Source organism: Aythya ferina (assembly GCF_964211825.1).
Source record: "Aythya ferina genome assembly, contig: HAP1_SCAFFOLD_29, whole genome shotgun sequence".
Taxonomy (NCBI): Eukaryota; Metazoa; Chordata; class Aves; order Anseriformes; family Anatidae; genus Aythya; species Aythya ferina.
Genome location: NW_028181463.1, coordinates 531,445 through 551,667, shown reverse-complemented (window position 1 = coordinate 551,667; position 20,223 = coordinate 531,445). Strand labels below are relative to the sequence as shown.

Genomic DNA, 20,223 nt, shown 5'->3' with positions numbered 1-20,223 from the left:
CAAACTGGCGGCATGCATGAGAAGGAAGCACAGAAGAGGTGGAACCTGGCAGCCTTCCATCCCCTACCTTCTGTGACTCTGTGCTGCAATTCCATTCAATTGGTTACTCCTGTATTATCCAAACTTTCCTGCAGCTCCTGATGCTGCTGTCTTCTCAGAGATAGCACAATGACACAAAGGTTGTACTGTCTGCTTGCAGCCATGAATGGCTGACAGAATGGAGCATCAGTGTGGGGGAATCTTTAGAAACTGAAGGATTTTGCCTTGAGAAACCTCTTGATATTTACAAGAAGAAGAGCCCAGTCATGCAGCAGAGGAAGAGGAACCCCACACATGGGGGCAGACTGGGACCCTGCTGAGTGAGCAGTGCGCAGGTTGAGGAGGGTCTTAGGCACCACGAGGGATGCCATACGAGCAGTGGTGCCTGCTCACCAGGAACCAGGCCAGCTTCCTACAGAGCTGCCTTATGAGATATTTGTGTTCATGGCTATGTCTGTTGTCTCTGCCACTGAACCTTATAAGGAGACTGCTAACAATCAAAGCAACGGAGCCTAATTAACTCCTCGCCAACCCATGTAGAAGGCAGGGGTCGTACCATTCTCCTCACTTGACCATGCACATCCCCATCTCCTACTGCCCCACAAAGAGCCCTGAGCAACCTGTCAAGGGAAAGGATCTCATTTCCTATGGGCCAAGGGACAAGGCCTGACCCTTCTGCTTGGTGAAACACATCCGTGTTTCCTACACATCAGTGTCACCTTCACATAGCCTTTGTCTCCTTGTCCTCACTGCCTCCAGGGTTCTGCTCTAACGAGCTCCAAGGGAGGCTGTGTCAGTGCTGACCCTCAGGGGCACACTGCAGGAAACTTGCCTCTGACTTGGACTTCTGGAGAGATGTCTTCAATTGTCTCTGAGTGCCTGAGGTTCGTGGGCTCATCAGCAAAGCCCCCAGAGGGGTGATTGCAGTGCCTTGGGCTGGTGCTGTGCTGCTGAGCTGGGCCAGGCTCATGGGACAGAGAGAGCTCGTGGCAAGAGGGCCGTGGTGCAGAGAGACAGCTGTGCCCAGGAGCAGCTCCTCTGCACAGCGCAGCAGGGCTGGGGGCACTGCCTGCAGAGACAGAGTGCTTAAAGGCAGGCAGAAGTGGCAGGATGCACAGAGCTCACTGGGGGAGAACACTTCCCAGCCCTGAACCCGGTAAGTCTCTGGCTGGAGGGCAATGCAGCTGCAGGTCCTGGAGGAAGGAGAAGCCAGGGGTGCAGGAAGGGCTGCCCAGGGCTCTGGTGGAGAGCAGGGTCCCTGCACTCAGCCTGCCTGGGAGCCCAGGGGCTTGGGCAAAGGAAGGGCAATGCAGGGGCTGCCTGAAAAGAGAAGGCACTTTCTGCACTCTCTGCCTGCCTCTTCCTGCTCTGATTGTGGGGCAGGCTCTATGTTAATGGGGTAGCTGGATTTGCACTGGTGACTGAGCTTCCTATTGCATTGAACTGAGACACAAACAGGTTAGTGATGAACGTGAGAATATCCCTTCTTTTCACTCTGCTTACACACTGCACCAGGGTTTTTCTGAGCTCTTCTTTAGGACCTGCAAACAAGGGGATGTGGTTTTTCAACACAACCTCTGTGTGCATCCATCCCCCAGCTGAGTGCTGCAAGCAGCCAACAGCTGGGCACCAGGGGATGGACAGAGCAGCCCTCCTGGATGTGCCCTCTGGCTGAGCTTTGCCCCCACAGCAATGACATTTGTCAGTGCAGTGGAGCATGTGTCCCACTGGGGGCTGATGGGCAGAGGTGGCTGCTGTGTACAGGACACTCAGCAAACACAAAGCAGGGCTCCAGACAGGGAGATAGACAAAGGTGCTCTTGGAAACAGGGAATGTAAGGCTTTCACTGGGAATTTACTGAATTTTAGTCAAAGACTTTAATCATAAGACTCTATATATGTATATTTGTTTCTCATTTTGCAGTCTCCATGTCCAAAGCAAATGCCCAACATCAGCTCAGTGAGCGAGTTCCTCCTGCTGGCATTCGCAGACACGCGCGAGCTGCAGCTCCTGCACTTCGCGCTCTTCCTGGGCATCTACCTGGCTGCCCTCCTGGGCAACGGCCTCATCCTCAGCGCCATAGCCTGCGACCACCGCCTCCACACCCCCATGTACTTCTTCCTCCTCAACCTCGCCCTCCTCGACGTGGGCTGCATCTCCACCACTCTGCCCAAAGCCATGGCCAATGCCCTCTGGGACACCAGGGCCATCTCCTATCAAGGATGTGCTGCACAGGTATTTCTCTTTGTGTTTTTGATGTCATCAGAGTATTCCCTTCTCACCGTCATGGCCTACGACCGCTACGTTGCCATCTGCAAACCCCTGCACTACGGGAGCCTCGTGGGCAGCAGAGCTTGTGCCCAGATGGCAGCAGCTGCCTGGGGCAGTGGCTTTCTCAATGCTGTCCTGCACATGGCCACTACATTTTCCTTGACCCTCTGCCAAGGCAATGCTATGAACCAGTTCTTCTGTGAAATCCCCCACATCCTCAGGCTCTCCTGCTCAGATGCCTACCTCAGGGAAGTTGGGGCACTTGTGTTTAGTGTTTCTTTAGCATTTGGTTGTTTTGTTTTCATTGTGGTGTCCTATGTGCAGATCTTCAGGGCAGTGCTGAGGATGCCCTCTGAGCAGGGCCGGCACAAAGCCTTTTCCACGTGCCTCCCTCATCTGGCTGTGGTCTTCCTGTTTATCAGCACTGTCATGTTTGCCTACCTAAAGCCGCCCTCCATTTCCTCTCCATCCCTGGACCTGGTGGTGTCATTTCTGTACTCGGTGCTGCCTCCAGCACTGAACCCCCTCATCTACAGCATGAGGAACCAGGAGCTGAAAGCCACACTGAAGAAACTGATTATATTTATTTAGCAATAAATTGGTATCTCACTTTTCTAGTTTTATTCAAGTTAATCTCAGACAATTTCTGACCTTTGGGTAGAGCATTCTTTAAAATTCTGCTTGCTGTTAAATGTGTGCTTTCATTCCTCTTTTCCAGATAACCAGTTCTCTGCATGAGCCAGAGGCTATCTCTGAATGTGTTTATCCCTAAATGACACCTGGCCTTTGTTGTAGTATCTTGATAGTAAAAGGAAGTTGCTCAGTGCTCAGGGCTCCCAAACTGGATTGCAGAAGATAATCAGGGAGTACCAGACTGAAGGGCGTGGTCTTGTACTGGGGTTCCACCTGGACACAGGGGCATGGGGGAACCAGGTTTTGGGTGAGGGAGTGAGGGCTGGACTGAGTCATCACTGGTGGATGCCCAGTGCCCCTGGAGAACATGACCAGTCAAGAAGCAGCTTCCTGGGTTTGAAACTTGACAGGACTGGTGGCATCAAGGATGTATTGGGAGCCACCAGAATATCCTAAGGGTTATCCTGGGACACTGTGTGCCTTGTGTTGGGTGGGCAGTGAGTGGATCTTCACAGTAAAGCTAAGTCAAAGGATGGATTTACTGATGGGAGCTCTGCAATGTCAGGGCACACAGCTGGGTCACAGTGCGAAGGTCTCAGAGGCCTTCAGTTGAAAGGGCCAAAAGGGTGAGCAGGTAAGGGTAGGGAGCTGGGGAGAGGTGGGCAGGGGCTGGGCTGGGCTGGGCAGTGCCCGGCAGAGGGCAACAGCAGCGTCAGGGAGCGGTGGCAGCATGCAGGGGAGGGCTCCCAGCAGGGCTTGGTGCTGCAGAGCCAGGGCTGCACGAAGGGAGCCCAGAGCTGCAGGGGCAGGGGAGAGGAGGCCGCTCTGGGCCCTTGCTGGCCTGGGCAGAGCAGGAAGGGGGCCCAGGGCATTCGTCCCCTCCCTGCAGCCTGTCAGCACGTCTGCTGAAGGCCAGGGCGGCTGCTGCAGGGGCAGGGAGCTCAGCATGGCCCTTGCAGCCCCCTGCCCTGGGCCTGTCTCTGCCCTTGGCCTCGGCCCCGGCCTTGGCTCTGTTGGCAGGAACACTCTTGCCATGCACTTCCTGGCCTCCCCTCGCCTGCGCACAGCTGCTGCCCACTCCGGCTGCTGCCACAAACGTGTCCTCACCAGCAGCACCACCCCTTGGGTTGCTTCTGCTGGCCTCCTCAAACCCACTGCCTTGATTCCTCGTCTCTGCTGGGCCCCAAATCCTGCACTGAAATGCATCCCTTGGCTGTCAGTGCCCTCTCCCCTGCCGTTGTGGGACGTGTTTCCATTGGGCCGTCTACCGGACACGGTAATAAATACTATGAGCAGGACTAGAAGGGTCTTCTTTCCAGCCAGGGGAAGGCGGGGAGGAAAGGGACAATTTGGTTTACTGGACTGTGTATATTTAATGGCCTGCCACAACAGACCCACAAATGTGTCAGGCTCCTCTGGACCACAGAATAGCCTAATGCCATCAAGCTAGAAAGAGGTAGAACCCACCTGTATTTATGGACTGACAGGGGCATCCCAAGAGTACTGGAGTCTACCTTGCTTGGCCTTCCACAGAACCCTTCTGTTGGGGGTTTGCTGAGGGTTGAAGAACAGCAGGTGACAATGGCTACCATGGTGGCGCACCTGAGGTAGCGTCATGTTAACCGAGACTCCCTGATTGCCATCCATGAGCTGGGTCATCGACTGGAGAGCCAAGGTGTAGATGTAGAGCTTGGGAGCCTGGTTTAGTGATGGACTTGTCAGCAGTAAGATAAATTTGCCTGACCTGGGTGACACGTCCCAGAGTAGTGTCAGGCACAATGCAATTCTTTTTGCCTTCTGCATCTATAGCACAGGAAGTAGGACTTTGCCCTGCTCCATTGACTGGGCAGGTCTTTTCACATTACTCAATTTAGGTTTCTTTGTCTGGAAGGGGACAATTTCCCCAGTGAGGCCAATCTCATGGGTACAGCTACAGCCAATGAAGATATATTTCCTTTAATTTTCTTCCTGAGTTTTCCACAGAAGACCCAATAGACACTATGGATGTCCACACGTGTACTGAGATTCAGGCTGAATTTCTCAGGATCCAATGGTCATTTCAAATTTATTTTATTTTATTTTATTTTAGGTTTCATTTTATTTTATTTTATTGGTTTTATTTTATTTTATTCTATTTTATTTTATTTTATTTTATTTTATTTTATTTTATTTTATTTTATTTTATTTTATTTGTTTTATTTTATACTTTAATTCTTTCCCAATGAACCCCTGAATTGTCTTAGAAAGGGTTTCATGTGCTGGGCTGGGCTGCACTTACAGGGACAAAGACCACTGCTGGCAGTGCAGGTGTCAGACCAGGAGGCTCTGCTTTTCCTCCCAATGGAGTCCTCCAAAGAAATCACCCTGGATCAATAGCAAGAGGAGAATGATGCTCAAAACTGAAATGCAACAAAATTCAGCCTTTGAAATAAGAAAATATTTTTGTTATGTGCTTTGTGAAATCTTTTCCCTTAACAACGCCATAAAAGCTCTGCAATTAGCTGCACAAGGCGTGAAGGCTTGAAGAATACTATCGAAGAGATGTTAGGAGTTTCTGCATTTTAATGAGTTCCATGGTGTATTTTGGTGCTCAGTTGATGAAGTTCAGGTACTGAGAGGAGAATGATGCAACTGCTAGAGAAAGTAAAGTCAGAAGGAAAAATTAAAGTGACTTGGAGTATTAATGGGCCCCAGTGAGGGCAGTTACTAACAAAGCCTCCCCAGGAACATGTTAGGGCAGATAACTGCTGCCCATGTCTGCAGACAGGAAAAGGCACTGTGCTGAGAAAAGTCTTTGTTTGTTTTGGTGATACAGAAGAGCCAAGGTCTGGCCCCAGCCTCTGGAACAGGAGATCCTGCACTGCCACGTCTGGCTCAAGGCTTTTCCTGGGGTCTGTGGAATATGGTGGGCAGGGTGATGCCATGAGAAGAACAGTGGTATGACACCTCTGAGCTGCTGCACAGGATTGCAAGGAATCAATGAGGCCCCATTGTAATTTATATAACATCTTACCTCCTAAGCTCTAGCCGAGGGGACAAAAACCTCAGAGCTGTTGGGGCCTTCCCCTTTTACCAACACCCTCTGCCTTCTCCTCTGCAGGCTTTCCTATGCTGTCCAACACTTTGCCCTATTTCCTTGAAGGCTGCAGACACCCATCTCTGTTCACCATCTTGCTCTCATGCCTTGCTTACACCGATGTCTCGTCAGCCCTCCCCAGCTGTTCGTTGAAACACAAAGCCATGGTCTGATCAGAGGGTGACCTCTGGCACCACACCACTACTCTTTGAGTGACACGTCCTCCTCCTCATGGCCAGTGCCAACCTTCCAAGGTGCACTTTGTGGCAGTTTTTTCTCTCCTGCTCTTTCCTACTACCACAGAAAGCTCCATCAGGGTGGAATCACAGAATCACAGAATTTCTAGGTTGGAAGAGATCTCAAGATCATCGAGTCCAACCTCTGACCTAACGCTAGCAGTCCCCACTAAACCATATCCCTAAGCTCTACATCTAAACGTCTTTTGAAGACTTCCAGGGATGGTGACCCAACCACTTCCCTGGGCAGCCTGTTCCAATGCCTCACAACCCTTTCAGTAAAGAAGTTCTTCCTAACATCTAACCTAAAACTCCCCTGGTGCAACTTAAGCCCATTCCCCCTCGTCCTGTCACCAGGCACGTGGGAGAACAGGCCAACCTCCACCTCGCTACAGCCTCCCTTGAGGTACCTAAAAAGAGCGATAAGGTCGCCCCTGAGCCTCCTCTTCTCCAGGCTGAACAAGCCCAGCTCCCTCAGCCGCTCCTCGTAGGACTTGTTCTCCAGGCCCCTCACCAGCTTCGTCGCCCTTCTCTGCACCCGCTCAAGCACCTCGATGTCCTTCTTGTAGCGAGGGGCCCAAAACTGAACACAGTACTCGAGGTGTGGCCTCACCAGAGCTGAGTAGAGGGGGACGATCACCTCCCTAGCACTGCTGGTCACCTAGCCCTTCTTGGCCACCTGAGCACACTGCTGGCTCATATTCAGCCGACTATCCACCATCACTCCCAGGTCCTTCTCTGCCTGGCAGCTCTCCAACCACTCATCTCCCAGCCTGTAGCTCTGCTTGGGGTTATTGCGCCTCAGGTGCAGGACCCGGCACTTGGCCTTGTTAAACTTCATGCAGTTGACCTCAGCCCATCGGTGCAGCCTATCCAGATCCTCCTGCGGAGCCTTCCTGCCATCAAGCAGATCGACACACACACCTAGCTTGGTGTCACCTGCAAACTTACTGAGGGTGCACTCGATGCCCTCATCCAGATCATCGATAAAGATATTAAAGAGGACCGGACCCAATACCGAGCCCTGGGGGATGCCATTAGTGACCGGCCTCCAACTGGACTTGACTCCATTCACCACGACTCTTTGGGCTCGGCTATCCAGCCAGTTTTTAACCCAACGAAGCGTACGACAGTCGAATCACAAGCAGACAGTTTCTTGAGGAGAATGCTGTGGGAAACAGTGTCAAAAGCCTTGCTGAATTCAAGGTAGACCACATCCACAGCCTTTCCCTCATCCACCAAGCGCGTCATTTTGTCAAAGAAGGAGATCAGGTTCGTCAAGCAGGATCTGCCTTTCATAAACCCATGCTGACTGGGCCTTATCGCCTGCTTACCCTGTAGGTGCCACGTGATGGCACACAAGATAATCCATGAGCTTCCCTGGCACTGAGGTCAAACTGACAGGCCTATAGTTCCCCGGGTCTGCCCTCTGGCCCTTCTTGTAGATGGGCATCATGTTTGCTAGCCGCCATTCAGTTGGGACCTCCCCAAAGAGGATATATGGCTCAGTAGCTTAGTGGGTAGTATTAGTGATAGGACGGTTGGACTAAATGGTCTTCTAGGTTCTTTACAACTTTGTATTTTTATGATTTCTATGACTCTATCATAGGACAAGGGGAATGGTTTTAAACTTCAAGAGGGTAGGTTTAGATTCGATAGTCAGATGAAATTCTTGACTTGAAGGTGAGGCACTGGCACTTGTGCAGTGGGTCCAGAGGTCACCCAGAGGGAGTTTGGATCAGCCCATGCCCTTGTGTTTGAAGGAACAGCTGGCGAGAGTGGAGAGGCAGCAGTGAAATCATGGGAATACCGGAGTGAGAGCAAGGTGGGGAAGAGAAGTGTCTGTCTGCAGCCTTCAGGGAAGTGTGGGTCTGCATAGGAAAGCATGCAGAGGAGAAGACGGGGTTCTCACAAGAATGGAAGGTTTTAGCAGCAGTGACGCCTTTGTCCCCTTGGCCATGGGTTGTGAGGAGACGTGTTATCCTCATGGCATTGGGACCATGAATTCTCCTTTCAACCCTGTGCAAACACTGGGAGGTGTCATACCATTGTCCTTCACATGATATCACAGGCATCGCTCCCTACCCCACAGACCCCAGACCCTCTGATGTAATGACAACCATCAGTAAACTGATCCCAGTTAGATGACTGATATGGGAAAGTCAGGAGAGATGTGAGATTTGGGGGAGGAAAGAGGAAGGGAAGAGGAGCTCGGAAGCTTACCTTTGTAGAGATAAGAGGGTTCGTGTAATGTTGATGCTGCTGTTAAAACTGACTTCAGTCTTGTAAGGCCTGTAAAAAATAACAATAATCCCTCAACCTAAACATTAGTCCAACATCCTGACAAGAATCCACTATTGTAAAGCAGAACTCAAAAGATCACCTGAAGAAAAACTCAGCGCAGAGCCCCTGTCCCTTACATTTACTCTTTTGCTTACCCTAATCCCTGCCCTTAACACTACAATTAAAATGCTCTATTTATCCCTAGACTTCTTGCTGGACCTAAACAAAACCCTAATCCATAGTGCTTGCCCATACCCTAACCAGAGACCTGACACTACAAACAGAACACCAAACCTTTCAACTAAAACTTTGTTTACTCTCTAAACCAGAAAGGTGAGCCCCAGTCCATAGAGGACGACAGAGAGATGAGCTCTGCCTCAGGATCTCATGGCCCCAGCAGGAAGAATGTGACTGTGGCAGTGACCGTGAGGTCACTTCTATCTCTGCAGTTGGTAGGGCAGCAGCAGGAACAGAAAGGGACTGTGAGGTCACTTGTGTCTGGAGGTGGCAGGTCACCCTTGACTTCTCCCTGGGATCTGCACTTTTGGGCTGACATCTGGCAGTGGCCCTGCTAGGCCAGCAGAAGGCACCTGCTTGGCATGCTGACTGGGGGATCCCCTCTGCCTCCAGAGCCAGGAGGACCCAGGCAGAAAGAAGGCCCCCAGATGGGTTGTCCTGTCCCTTCTGCTTGAGTCCATGACTGTACAGCAGCAGGCACAAGGCTTGGCTATGTCTAGCGAAGAAGCTGCAAGGCCAGCAGCAGGCCCCTGACTTGGAAGCTGCTGCTGAGGTGATTTGTGTCTGCTTGGCTGCCAGGCCACAAGGATCCTGCTGATTTTGGATGCCTACTTCAGGAGGGGTTTCCACCATGAAGATACCATATGAGCAGTGGTGCCTTCTCACAAGGAACCAGGCCAGCTTCCTACAGAGCTGCCTTATGAGATATTTGGGTCCATGGCTATGGCTATTGTCTCTGCCACTAAAGCTTTTGAGGAGACAGCTAATCATTAAAGCACCAGAGCCTAATTGACTCCTTGTGGGCTCATTTAATTGGTGATTCCAATTCCTTGGGCTGGGCCTCTGTTACTGAGCTGGGCTGGGCTCGTGGGACAGAGAAAACACATTTCAGAAAGTCCCATGAAGCAGAGATATAGCTGTGGCCAGGAGCAGCTCCTCTGCACAGCGCAGCAGGGCTGGGGGCTCTGACTGCATCTGTCATGGGGAGAGGAGAGAAGGAGAGAGGGCTTGGAGGCAGCTGGGAGTGGGAGGATGCTGAGAGCTGCCTGCAGGAGAAACCTGCACAGCCCTTGACGAGGTAAGGGTCTGGCTGCAGGGCCATGCAGCTGCAGGTCCTGGAAGGGTCTCCTGCTGGGTGTTGTTTCTGAGAGGGCAGTGGGCAATGCAGTAGGCTTTGAGAGTCCTGCTGGGTTGCAGTGCGAGGTGAGGAAGCCTGGCAGAAGCCCCTTGCAGTGTCCTATGCCAAGTGCCCCTGGACAGCAATGAGCAGAGTGGCCAAACCTCCCCCAGACCCTGCCGGGGGTGCAGCTGGGATATGGGACACTCCAGCTTTCAGCTATCCAGCTCTGTCTGTGAGGCATCCTCCCGGGCTGCAGGCTGCTCTCCCGTAGGATGCAGCTCTCTCGTGGCATCCTTGTGTTACCCAGGCGCCCCAAGAAGAAGAAACCTCCGTGCTAAGACCGTGTCCATGCTGCTGGATGACTGTCTGTGGGCAGCTGGAGTGAGACCTTTGCACCTGTCTGGGAGGGAAGAGCTGAAATCCTGATCAGTCCCCTGCAGACAAGGTGAGGATTCTGTCCATCTGCACTGGGACTGGAGCTTCTCTGCTCTGCAGTTTCTTCTCAGGGAAACACCTGAGTGGGATCATCCTGCAGCTCACAGAAAGGTGACACGGGGCAGCTGAGAGCAGGACTGATGGGCAGAGCTGCTCTGCTCTGTCTTCACCTAGGGACAGACCTTTTGCCTCCTAGCACCCACTGGATTTAACCAGGACTGTGCAAGTAATGTCAGGGAGTTCAAAACTCCAATACCTCAACTAGGATAGGGCAACTGGGATAAAATAAAGTGAGGGAAATACTTGCAGGTCTGCCTTCCAATCAGCTCAGTTATTTGCAATGATACTGCAAAGCTCATTGATCTGACATTTGTCTGACTTTGAGTTATCCACCCTTCTGTTTTATTTCCTATTTTCCTCAGAGAAGTCTGTTCTAACATTGCTCTGCCTTCTCTTCAACAGACAAGCAAGTACAAAGTCAGAGAATGCCCAACATCAGCTCTGTGAGCGAGTTCCTCCTGCTGGCATTCGCAGACACGCGTGAGCTGCAGCTCCTGCACTTCGCGCTCTTCCTGGGCATCTACCTGGCTGCCCTCCTGGGCAACGGCCTCATCCTCAGTGCCATAGCCTGCCACCACCGCCTCCACACCCCCATGTACTTCTTCCTCCTCAACCTGGCTCTCCTCGACCTGGGCTGCATCTCCACCACTCTGCCCAAAGCCATGGCCAATGCCCTCTGGGACACCAGGGACATCTCCTATCAAGGATGTGCTGCCCAAGTACTTTTTTTAGTCTTCTTTTTTGATGCAGAGTTTTCCCTTCTCACTGTCATGGCTTACGACCGCTACGTTGCCATCTGCAAGCCCCTGCACTACGGGAGCCTCGTGGGCAGCAGAGCTTGTGCCCAGATGGCAGCAGCTGCCTGGGGCAGTGGCTTTCTCCATGCTGTCCTGCACACGGCCAGCACATTTTCCCTGCCCCTCTGCCAAGGCAATGCTGTGGACCAGTTCTTCTGTGAAATCCCCCACATCCTCAAGCTCTCCTGCTCAGATTCCTATCTCAGAGAGGTCTGGGCAATTCTGTTTAGCATTTTGTTAGCATTTGGTTGTTTTTTTTTCATTGCGGTTTCCTATGTGCAGATCTTCAGGGCAGTGCTGAGGATTCCCTCTGAGCAGGGCCGGCACAAAGCCTTTTCCACGTGCCTCCCTCACCTGGCTGTCACCTCCCTGATGATCAGCACTGCCATATTTGCCTACTTGAAGCCCTCTTCCATCTCCTCCCCATCCCTGGACCTGGTGGTCACAGTTCTGTACTCAGTGGTTCCTCCAGTAGCGAACCCCCTTATCTATAGCTTGAGGAACTGGGAACTAAGGGATTCCATCAGGACTCAGCAAATTCACCTATAATCCTATGCCTAATATTAGAAATCCCAGCCTTTCTGAGAAAGAAAATAATATGATGTCTTCTATTATTAAATGTCAGTTTTATTATTTTCTCTCAATACTTCACATTTGATTAAATATTATTCCTAGCCCCCTACAAGTCAATTGTTTTCCTGTAGAAGATGGCTTCCTGTGTAGATAAACCTAATAAGAAAGTCATCAGAAATTCATTGGTCTGAGCTGCCATCTCTTCCCATCTCCTCTGGAGCTGGGGGAGCAGCCCCAGCACGCAGGAGGAGCTCAGGGCCAAGAGCCCAGCTGCCACATGCAGGAGCAGCCCCGGTGGTCCTCGCGGCTGCCCCTCACTGCCTGCTGGGCTCTGCCTCTCTGCTGCCTTTGGTTTGCGGCTGCTGCTTCCCTGGAGCCATGACCATGGCCAGCAGCAGGACATGGCCTTGTCACTGCTATTCTCTTTTGGTTTCCACAACGTGCTTCTTTTTTTCTGGGTAAGCCCTGATATGTCGTGTACCTTGGTGACAGTCCTGTTGTCTCTACAGTGGCATCCCTGTCCCTGCAGGCAGCAGCAGGCACTGTGCAGCCCTGGGTCACAGCTGGACTCCCTGCTTGCACCACAGTAACAAGAGGGTCTTGCTCAGGGCAAACCCAGGACCCTGGACACCTCTTCCAAATGTGCTATCAGGAGCACAGACAAGGGGTTGCTCCCTGCTCTTCTGTTTCCTGTGGATCTTCATGGAGTGAAGGACACAGGATGAAAGTCCCAGGGTGGTTTGTGTGGAAACAAGGGCAGGACTAAGTACTCCTGTTGTGGCAGCACTTGCCTAAGGGGATGACAACTGGTCTTGGACTCATCTGCATGGGACTGTGCCCCCTGCAGTGGGGCTGATGGCCGATGTCAGCCTGGAGAGGAATCTGGAGCTTCCAGGAGATGTCAGGGGATCTTCAGGGACAGGGTGCTGAGTGGGTAGTGATTAGAACCTCATAAAATGACTGTGCAAGGTCGTTTCAGGTAACAAACAAGGTGAATCTGAGGAGTGCATGGGCTGCTCAGACTGCTCAGGCTGGGTCAGCTGTCACTGCAGGTTCTCCTCCCAGCCTCTTGCCCACCTGCAGCCAACTGACTCCTGGGGTAGACTGAGAAGCCGAGAAGGCCTTGATGCTGTGCAAGCACTGCTCAGGAACAGCGATCAGAACCACAGGTGACCAACACTGCTCTGGTCACATATCAAAAACACAGCACCACACGGCCTGATCTGCAGAGAGAAATGCAGTCCCAGCCAGTCTTTGTCCCCACAATGGATGAGAAGACTGTGAGAAACAAGGACACTCAGGGCTTTAGCAGATCCTTAAAGTCCTGCCTGAGTCCCCAGATGGAAAGCAATCTATGTCTGGGTTGATGAGAAGGAAGTGGTGAGTACCGAATGGGGGACAGGGCTGAAGGTCCCTGCGTGAAGCTGGGTGGATGGAGAAATGTCCACCTTGCATGTGTGCCTCAGCCTGGGAGCAGGGGCCTGCCCACGGTGCGGGATGTCTGGGCTGTGCTCAGCCATGCCCCAGGAGATGACCTTGCTCTCTTCCTCCCCACCACTCCCCACACAGGGCAGGCCCTCAGGAAACACCCCTGAGCCTGGAGATGCACCAACCTGCTGCAGTGAGGTGCCACTACTGCAGGGGCAGAAGGGAGGGTTGGAGAGACACATGGGGCCTGCGGGCAAGAGTGGTGTGGTCTGGGGAAGTGAGTGCCTGGGAAAAGTTACCCTGGAGCCATAGGAGCCATTCTGGAAAGAAAACTTGTAGGGAGGAACCACACTTTTGTGGCAGTGCAGAGCTGCTGGGCACATTGTGCAGGGTGCTCTGATGGAGTTTTGTGTCCTTTTCCATCGTGGCTTAAGTGGCGCTTTTCTCAGGAATAGAGTAGCCAACAGAACACTGACAGATAGTTTAAGATCATGAAAGGCATCATAAACATGCCCCTAAAAAGATAACTGATATGGGGAAATCAGGAGAAGCCTGGCCAGGAGAAATGTAAGACTGAGAGGAGGGAACAGGGGCTTGGCCTGCAGAAATTAAGGATTTTGTAGAGGTAAGAGGGTTCAGGTTATGCTGATGCTGCTGTAACTGTGACTTTAAATAGTTATATGAGGCTATTGCCCATCTTCAACATGTAAACTTATTTCCTAAACCTAATTGCTACTCAGCACCCTGACAGGAATCCACTACTCTAATGACTGACCCCAAAGTATCCCTAGAAGACAAAACTCAGCCCATAGCTGATTCATCCTAGCTCTTACTCTCTTAATCACTCTGATCTCTGCCCTTAATAGTAGCACTAAAATGGTCTATTTAACACTAGAAAACTGCTTAAGAGACCTAAACAAAACCTTAATTCCAAATGAATGTGTTGGGCCATGGACCTGATCAGCTTGTGGGCCACAAGGAGGAGATGGGTGGGAATGCTCTGAGGAGCTCAGCTCTGCCTCATCATCTCCTGCCCCAGCACGAGGAATGTGACTGTGGCAGGGACTGTGAGGTCACTTCTGTCTCTGCACTTGATAGGGCAGCAGCAGGAACGTGTCACAGAAAGGGACTGTGAGGTCACTTGTGTCTGGAGGTGGCAGGTCAGCCTTGACTTCTCCCTGGGAGCTGCACTTTTGGGCTGACATCTGGCAGTGGCCCTGCTAGGCCAGCAGAAGGCACCTGCTTGGCATGCTGACTGGGGGATCCCCTCTGCCTCCAGAGCCAGGAGGACCCAGACAGAAAGGAGGCCCCCAGATGGGTTGTCCTGTCCCTTCTGCTTGAGTCCATGACTGCACAGCAGCAGGCACAAGGCTTGGCTGTGTCTAGCCAAGAAGCTGTAAGGCCAGCAGCAGGCCCATGGCTTGGAAGCTGCTGCTGAGGTGACTTGTGTCTGGTTGGCTGAGAGGCCGCAAGGAGCCTGCTGGGTTGGGATGCCTAATTCAGGAGTGGTTTCCACCCTGATGGATCTTTCTTTGGTAGTAGGAAAGAGCAGGAGAAAAAATCTTGCCACAAAGTGTGCCGTGGAAGGTTGGAACTGGCCACGAGGAGGAAGAAATGTCACTCAAAGGGTCATGCTGTTGTCCCACAGGTCACCCTCTGATCAGACCATGGCTTTGTCTTTCAAGGAACAGCTCGTGAGGGTTGACGAGACATTAGAGAAAGCCAGAGTTGAGAGCAAATTGGTGAACAGAGATGGCTGTATGAAGACTTCAAGGAAATAGGATAAATTGTGGGGCAGCATAGGAAAGCCTTCAGAGGAGAAGGCAGAGTGTGCTGGTAAAAAGGGAAGGTGTTGGGAATTGGCATAATTGTTCGATCTAAGCTTGCTTTAAGCAACCAGGGGTAGGCCTTAGAAATCTCAGGGCCTGCTGTAGCTGAGCAAACCAAGCTGCCAGAGTAACTGTGAGAAGCTCCCACTGCAATGACTCCCACATCACCCAATTAAGGAATTCAGATAATATTGTTATCAACAGCTGGCCTCAAGGACTAGGTCTACGTGGCCGTTAAGCACAAAGGGGGTTGTTTTCCTAACTTCTAATCAAAAGGGGGGTTCTTTTCTTGCAGGTGGTGTTATTTTCTTAACGGTTTGTCTGAGTGCTTTTGACCAATAATCTTGTGTGAAATACTGTCCACCCCTGTAAAATTCACTATAAAAGTTGGGCTATTCGGGCAATAAAATGGTGAAGCATGATCTGACTCTGCTGGTGTCTGTCGTGCTTTCGTCCGTGCTTCGCAACAGGAAGGTGCTAAGAACCTTGAGATATTTGTCTCCTTGGTTAGAGCTTATGAGGAGAGATGTTATACTCGTTGCAATGGGGCCTCATTGACTCCTTGCAACCATGTACAGCAGCTCAGAGGTGACATACCACTGTTCTTCCCTTGGCATCACCCTGCCCACCACATCCCACAGACCCCAGGAAGAGCCTTGAGCCAGATGTGGGGGTTCAGGATCTCCTGTTCCAGTGGCTGGGGCCAACCCTTGGCCCTTCTGCATCACCAAAAGCAACCAAGACACTTAGCAGCAGAGTGCTTTGCCTGTCTGCAATCATGGCCTCCAATTACCCGCCCTAACAAATCCCTGGGGAGGCTTTGTTAGTAACAGCCCTCAGAGGGGCCCATTAATACTCCAAGTCACTTCAACTTTTCCTCCTGACTTTTCCTGGCTCAAGCGGTTACATCACTCTCCTCTCAGTACCTGAGCTTCATAGACTCAGCACCAAAATACACAATGGAACTCATTAAAATGAAGAAACTCCTAACATCTCTTTCATAGTTGTCTTTAAGACTTCATGCCTTGTGCAGCTACTTGCAGAGTTTGCAAGATGTAATTAAGGAAGAAGATTTCAAAGAGCACCTAATAAAAAGATTTTCTTATTTCAAAGGCTGAATTTTGCTGCATTTCAGTTTTGAACATCATTCTCCTATTGCTATTGATCCAGGGTGACTTCTTTGCAGACCTCCATATGGAGGAAAATGAGAGTCTGGAGGTCTGACACCTCCACTGCCAGCAGTGGTCTTCGTCCCTGTAACTGCAGCCCAGCCCAGCACATGAAACCCTTTCTAAGACAAGTCAGGGGTTCCTCGGGAAACAATTAAAGTAATAAATAAAATAAAATAAAATAAAATAAAATAAAATAAAATAAAATAAAATAAAATAAAATAAAATAAAATAAAATAAAATAAAATAAATAAAGTAAGACTGAAATGACCATTGGATCCTGAGAAATTCAGCCTGACTCTCAGTAGACACCTGGACATCCACGGACTATCTTGGGTCACCTGTGGAAAACTCAGGGTGAAAAATAAAGAAAACATATCTTTATTGGCTGTACCCATGGGATTGGCCTCACTGGGGAAATTGTCCCCTTCCAGACAAAGAAACCTAAGTAGAATAAAGTGAAAAGAGCTGCCCAGTCAATATAGTAGGGCAAAGTCCTACTTCCTGTGCTATAGATGCAGAAGGCAAAAAGAATTGCATTGTGCCTGACACTACTCTGGGACATATCACCCAGGTCATACATCTTTACCTTAGTGCTGACAAGTCCATCACTAAACCATGCTGCCAAGCTCTGCATCTACACCTTGTCTCTCCAGTCAATGACCCAGCTCATGGATGGCAATCAGAGAGTCTTGGATAGCACAGCACTACCTCAGGTGCACCACCATGGTAGCCATTGGCACCTGCTGTTCTTCAACCCTCAGCAAACCCCAAACAGAAGGATTCTGTGGAAGGCCAAGCAAGGTAGACAACTGGTTCATGTCCTTTGTCTCCAAGGCAGCTCTGCCAAAGCCGCACCCGTGGTGCCCTCTTGGAACTCTGAATTCCCTCTCCTGAAGCAGTCTATGCCGAGGATGCACATAGCCTCCGGGCCAATCCCAATGGGGTGCTTTTGCCATTTCTTCCCAGTTCGACTCACTTCAGCCTCCAGTACAGTTAATGGGATCCCCTTGTCTCTCCAGAAATACAGGTGGGTTCTACCTCTTTCTAGCTTGATGGCATTAGGGTACTCTGTGCACCGGTGTGCAGTAGAGCCCAAAACATTTGTGGGTCTGATGTGCCAGGCCTTTAAATATACACAGTCCAGTAAACCCGATTGTCCAGGAACACTAGGAGAAGCAGCCCTCAGAGGTGGGGCCGAGCAGAGACAAGGAGTCAAGGCAGTGGGTTGGGGGAGGCCAGCAGAAGCAGCCCAAGGGGTGGTGCTGCTGGTGAAGACACGTTTGTGACAGTGGCCTGAGTGGGCAGCAGCTGTGTGCAGGCAAGGGGAGCCCAGGAAGCACATGTCAAGAGAGCTCCTGCCAGCAGAGCCAAGGCCAGGGCTGAGGCCAAGGGCAAAGGCAGACCCAGGGCAGGGGGCTGCAAGGGCCATGCTGAGCTCCCTGCCCCTGCAGCAGCCGCTCTGGCCCTCAGCAGATGTGCTGGCAGGCTGTGAGGAGGGGATAAATGCCCTGGGCCCCCTTCCTGCTCTGCCCAGGCCAGCAAGGGCCCAGAGCGGCCTCCTCTCCCCTGCCCCTGCAGCTCTGGCCTCCCTTGGCACAGCCCTGGCTCTGCAGCACCAAGCCCTGCAGGGACCCATCCACTGCATGCTGCCACTGCTCCCTGACGCTGCTGTTGCCCTCTGCCAGGCACTGCCCAGCCCAGCCCAGCCCCTGCCCACCTCTCCCCACCTTCCTGCCCTCTCCCCAGCCCAGCAGCCCAGGCTGTGCTGGCCCCAGGGCAGTGCCCACCACTGGCTGCTGCAGGGCTCAGGGCACGGCCACCACAGCCCCAGCCCCTTGCAAGGCACCGTAGCTGCTGGCACAAAGGCAGCTCTGGGCCTCCCCAGAAGCCCCCGTGCTGGGACCAGCGCCAGGTCAGGAGATGGAGGTCTGTGAAGCTGCAGGAGCCCTGCTCTCTTGCCTGGCAGATCCCCAGCACACAGTGCCTGTGCCCCGCAGGGCCAGCCCCGCTCCCCAGGCCAGCACAAGAGGCCTGGCCCAGCCACAGAGCAGCTCCACATTCCTCTCCAGGATGCCATTTGCCATCAGACTAAGCACAGTCCCAGGCCAGTCAAGGCCAGTTATTGTTTGCTAAGCCATGGCCAGCCAAGAAGGGAGCTGCCAGTGCAGCACTACACTGAACACTCTGAAATTCTGATCCATGGTGAAGCCCCAAAAAGCAAGAGACCCGTTCATGCAGCAGTTCCTTGGGTATATTCCTTCTACCAACTTTGGAAGAGCTGTGCAAAGAAAGAGATGCCCCTTTACAGACAATAAGACTGTCAGCAAGATGCATGAGATCTCAGTGGGAGAACACAAGGGAACAATGTGGAAGCCAAAAGACAGCAGCAGTGAAAAGGCCACATCATGCTGCAGGCCATGGCCATGGCTCCAGGGAAGCAGCAGCCCCGACCCGAAGGCAGCAGAGAGGCAGAGCCCAGCGGGAAGTGAGGGGAAGCTCCAAGGGCCACCAGGGCTGCTCCTGCATGTGGCAGCTGGGCTCTTGATCCTGAGCCCCTCCTGCGTGCTGGGGCTTCTCCCCCAGCTCCAGAGGAGATGGGAAGAGATGTCAGCTCAGACCAGAGAGGTTCTCATGCAATTTTTATTGTCTATATCTACTGAGGAAGCCTAGTTCTATAGGTAAATTAGATTAACTGATCAAAGTAATTAAAATAATAAACAGGCAGGCTGCTAAGATCAATATTTAACTCAAAATGTTATCATGTGTTTGCTAAACTAGTTCTAAAGTATATTAGAAAAGAAAGATTATCTCAACTCTTTTTGGATATGCTAGAAGAATGGATAAATTGATGAGAAGTTTAGTGATGCTTTAACAAATGTTTAAATTGTTTGTTTATAACATCCTTCAATTCCTGGTTCCTCATGCTGTAGATGAGTGGGTTCGCTGCTGGAGGCACCACTGAGTATAAAAATGACATCACCAGGTCCAGGGATGGGAATGAGTCTGAAGGGTGCCTCAGGGAGGCAGACGTGCCAGTGCTGACAAAGAGGGAGACCACAGCCAGGTGCGGGAGGCACGTGGAAAAGGCTTTGTGCCGGCCCTGCTCAGAGGGCATCCTCAGCACTGCCCTGAAGATCTGCACATAGGACAGCACAATGAAAACAAAGCAACCAAGGACTAAAGAAACACTAAACACAAGTGCCCCAACTTCCCTGAGGTAGGCATGTGAGCAGGAGAGCTTGAGGATGTGGGGGATTTCACAGAAGAACTGGTCCACAGCATTGCCGTGGCAGAGGGGCAGGGAAAATGTGTTGGCCGTGTGCAGGACAGCATTGAGAAAGCCACTGCCCCAGGCAGCTGCTGCCATCTGGGCACAAGCTCTGCTGCCCAGGAGGCTCCCGTAGTGCAGGGGCTTGCAGATGGCAACATAGCGGTCATAGGCCATGATGGTGAGAAGATAAAATTCTGATGCAATCAAGAAGACAAACAAAAAGACCTGTGCAGCACAGCCTTGATAGGAGATGTCCCTGGTGTCCCAGAGGGCATTGGCCATGGCTTTGGGCAGAGTGGTGGAGATGCAGCCCAGGTCCAGGAGGGCGAGGTTGAGGAGGAAGAAGTACATGGGGGTGTGGAGGCGATGGTCGCAGGCTACGGCACTGAGGATGAGGCTGTTGCCCAGGAGGGCAGCCAGGTAGATGCCCAGGAAGAGCGCGAAGTGCAGGAGCTGCAGCTCGCGCGTGTCTGCGAATGCCAGCAGGAGGAACTCACTCACTGAGCTGATGTTGGACATTTGGTGGTTCTGGCCATGGGTTACTGCCAAGGATGAAAAAAGCTTTAATAAATAAGAAGACATACCTGAGATAAAGTTCTTACATTTCTCACATAACTGCCCTGAAAACCCTTTCAGTCAGGCATTTACCAGCTCCCTTTCATATGCTCTTCTTGATGCTGCCTGAGGGTGTCCCTGGGAGCAAGGGACCCTGCTCTGGGCAAGGAGTCAGTCCTGCCCCACAACCAGAGGTAAAGAGGAAGAT

The 20,223-nt window shown here is 51.8% G+C and overlaps 4 protein-coding genes across 4 annotated transcripts in view; 2 read left to right on the top strand and 2 right to left on the bottom strand.

Moving 5' to 3' along the window:
- The window catches only part of LOC311427935 (olfactory receptor 14C36-like), a gene marked incomplete at both ends in the record, with an annotated part of 105,548 nt that extends 85,569 nt beyond the window's left edge, over positions 1–19,979 (bottom strand). Inside the window, one exon of the mRNA XM_084539514.1 lies at positions 19,219–19,979. Within this exon, the coding sequence (XP_084395640.1) occupies positions 19,219–19,979 (761 nt within the window). The remainder of the gene's footprint in view (positions 1–19,218) is intronic.
- Positions 1–20,223, bottom strand: part of LOC311427854 (olfactory receptor 14C36-like) — a gene marked incomplete at both ends in the record, with an annotated part of 273,414 nt that overhangs the window by 124,156 nt on the left and 129,035 nt on the right. The window lies entirely within an intron of this gene.
- On the top strand, positions 1,981–2,901 carry LOC311427937 (olfactory receptor 14J1-like; the record flags this gene model as incomplete). Its single annotated transcript, XM_084539516.1, has 1 exon — positions 1,981–2,901. One exon carries the CDS (start codon positions 1,981–1,983, stop codon positions 2,899–2,901), a length of 921 nt encoding a protein of 306 aa, XP_084395642.1.
- Positions 10,816–11,736, top strand: LOC311427936 (olfactory receptor 14C36-like; the record flags this gene model as incomplete). The annotated part of the gene is made up of 1 exon (XM_084539515.1): positions 10,816–11,736. One exon carries the CDS (start codon positions 10,816–10,818, stop codon positions 11,734–11,736), a length of 921 nt encoding a protein of 306 aa, XP_084395641.1.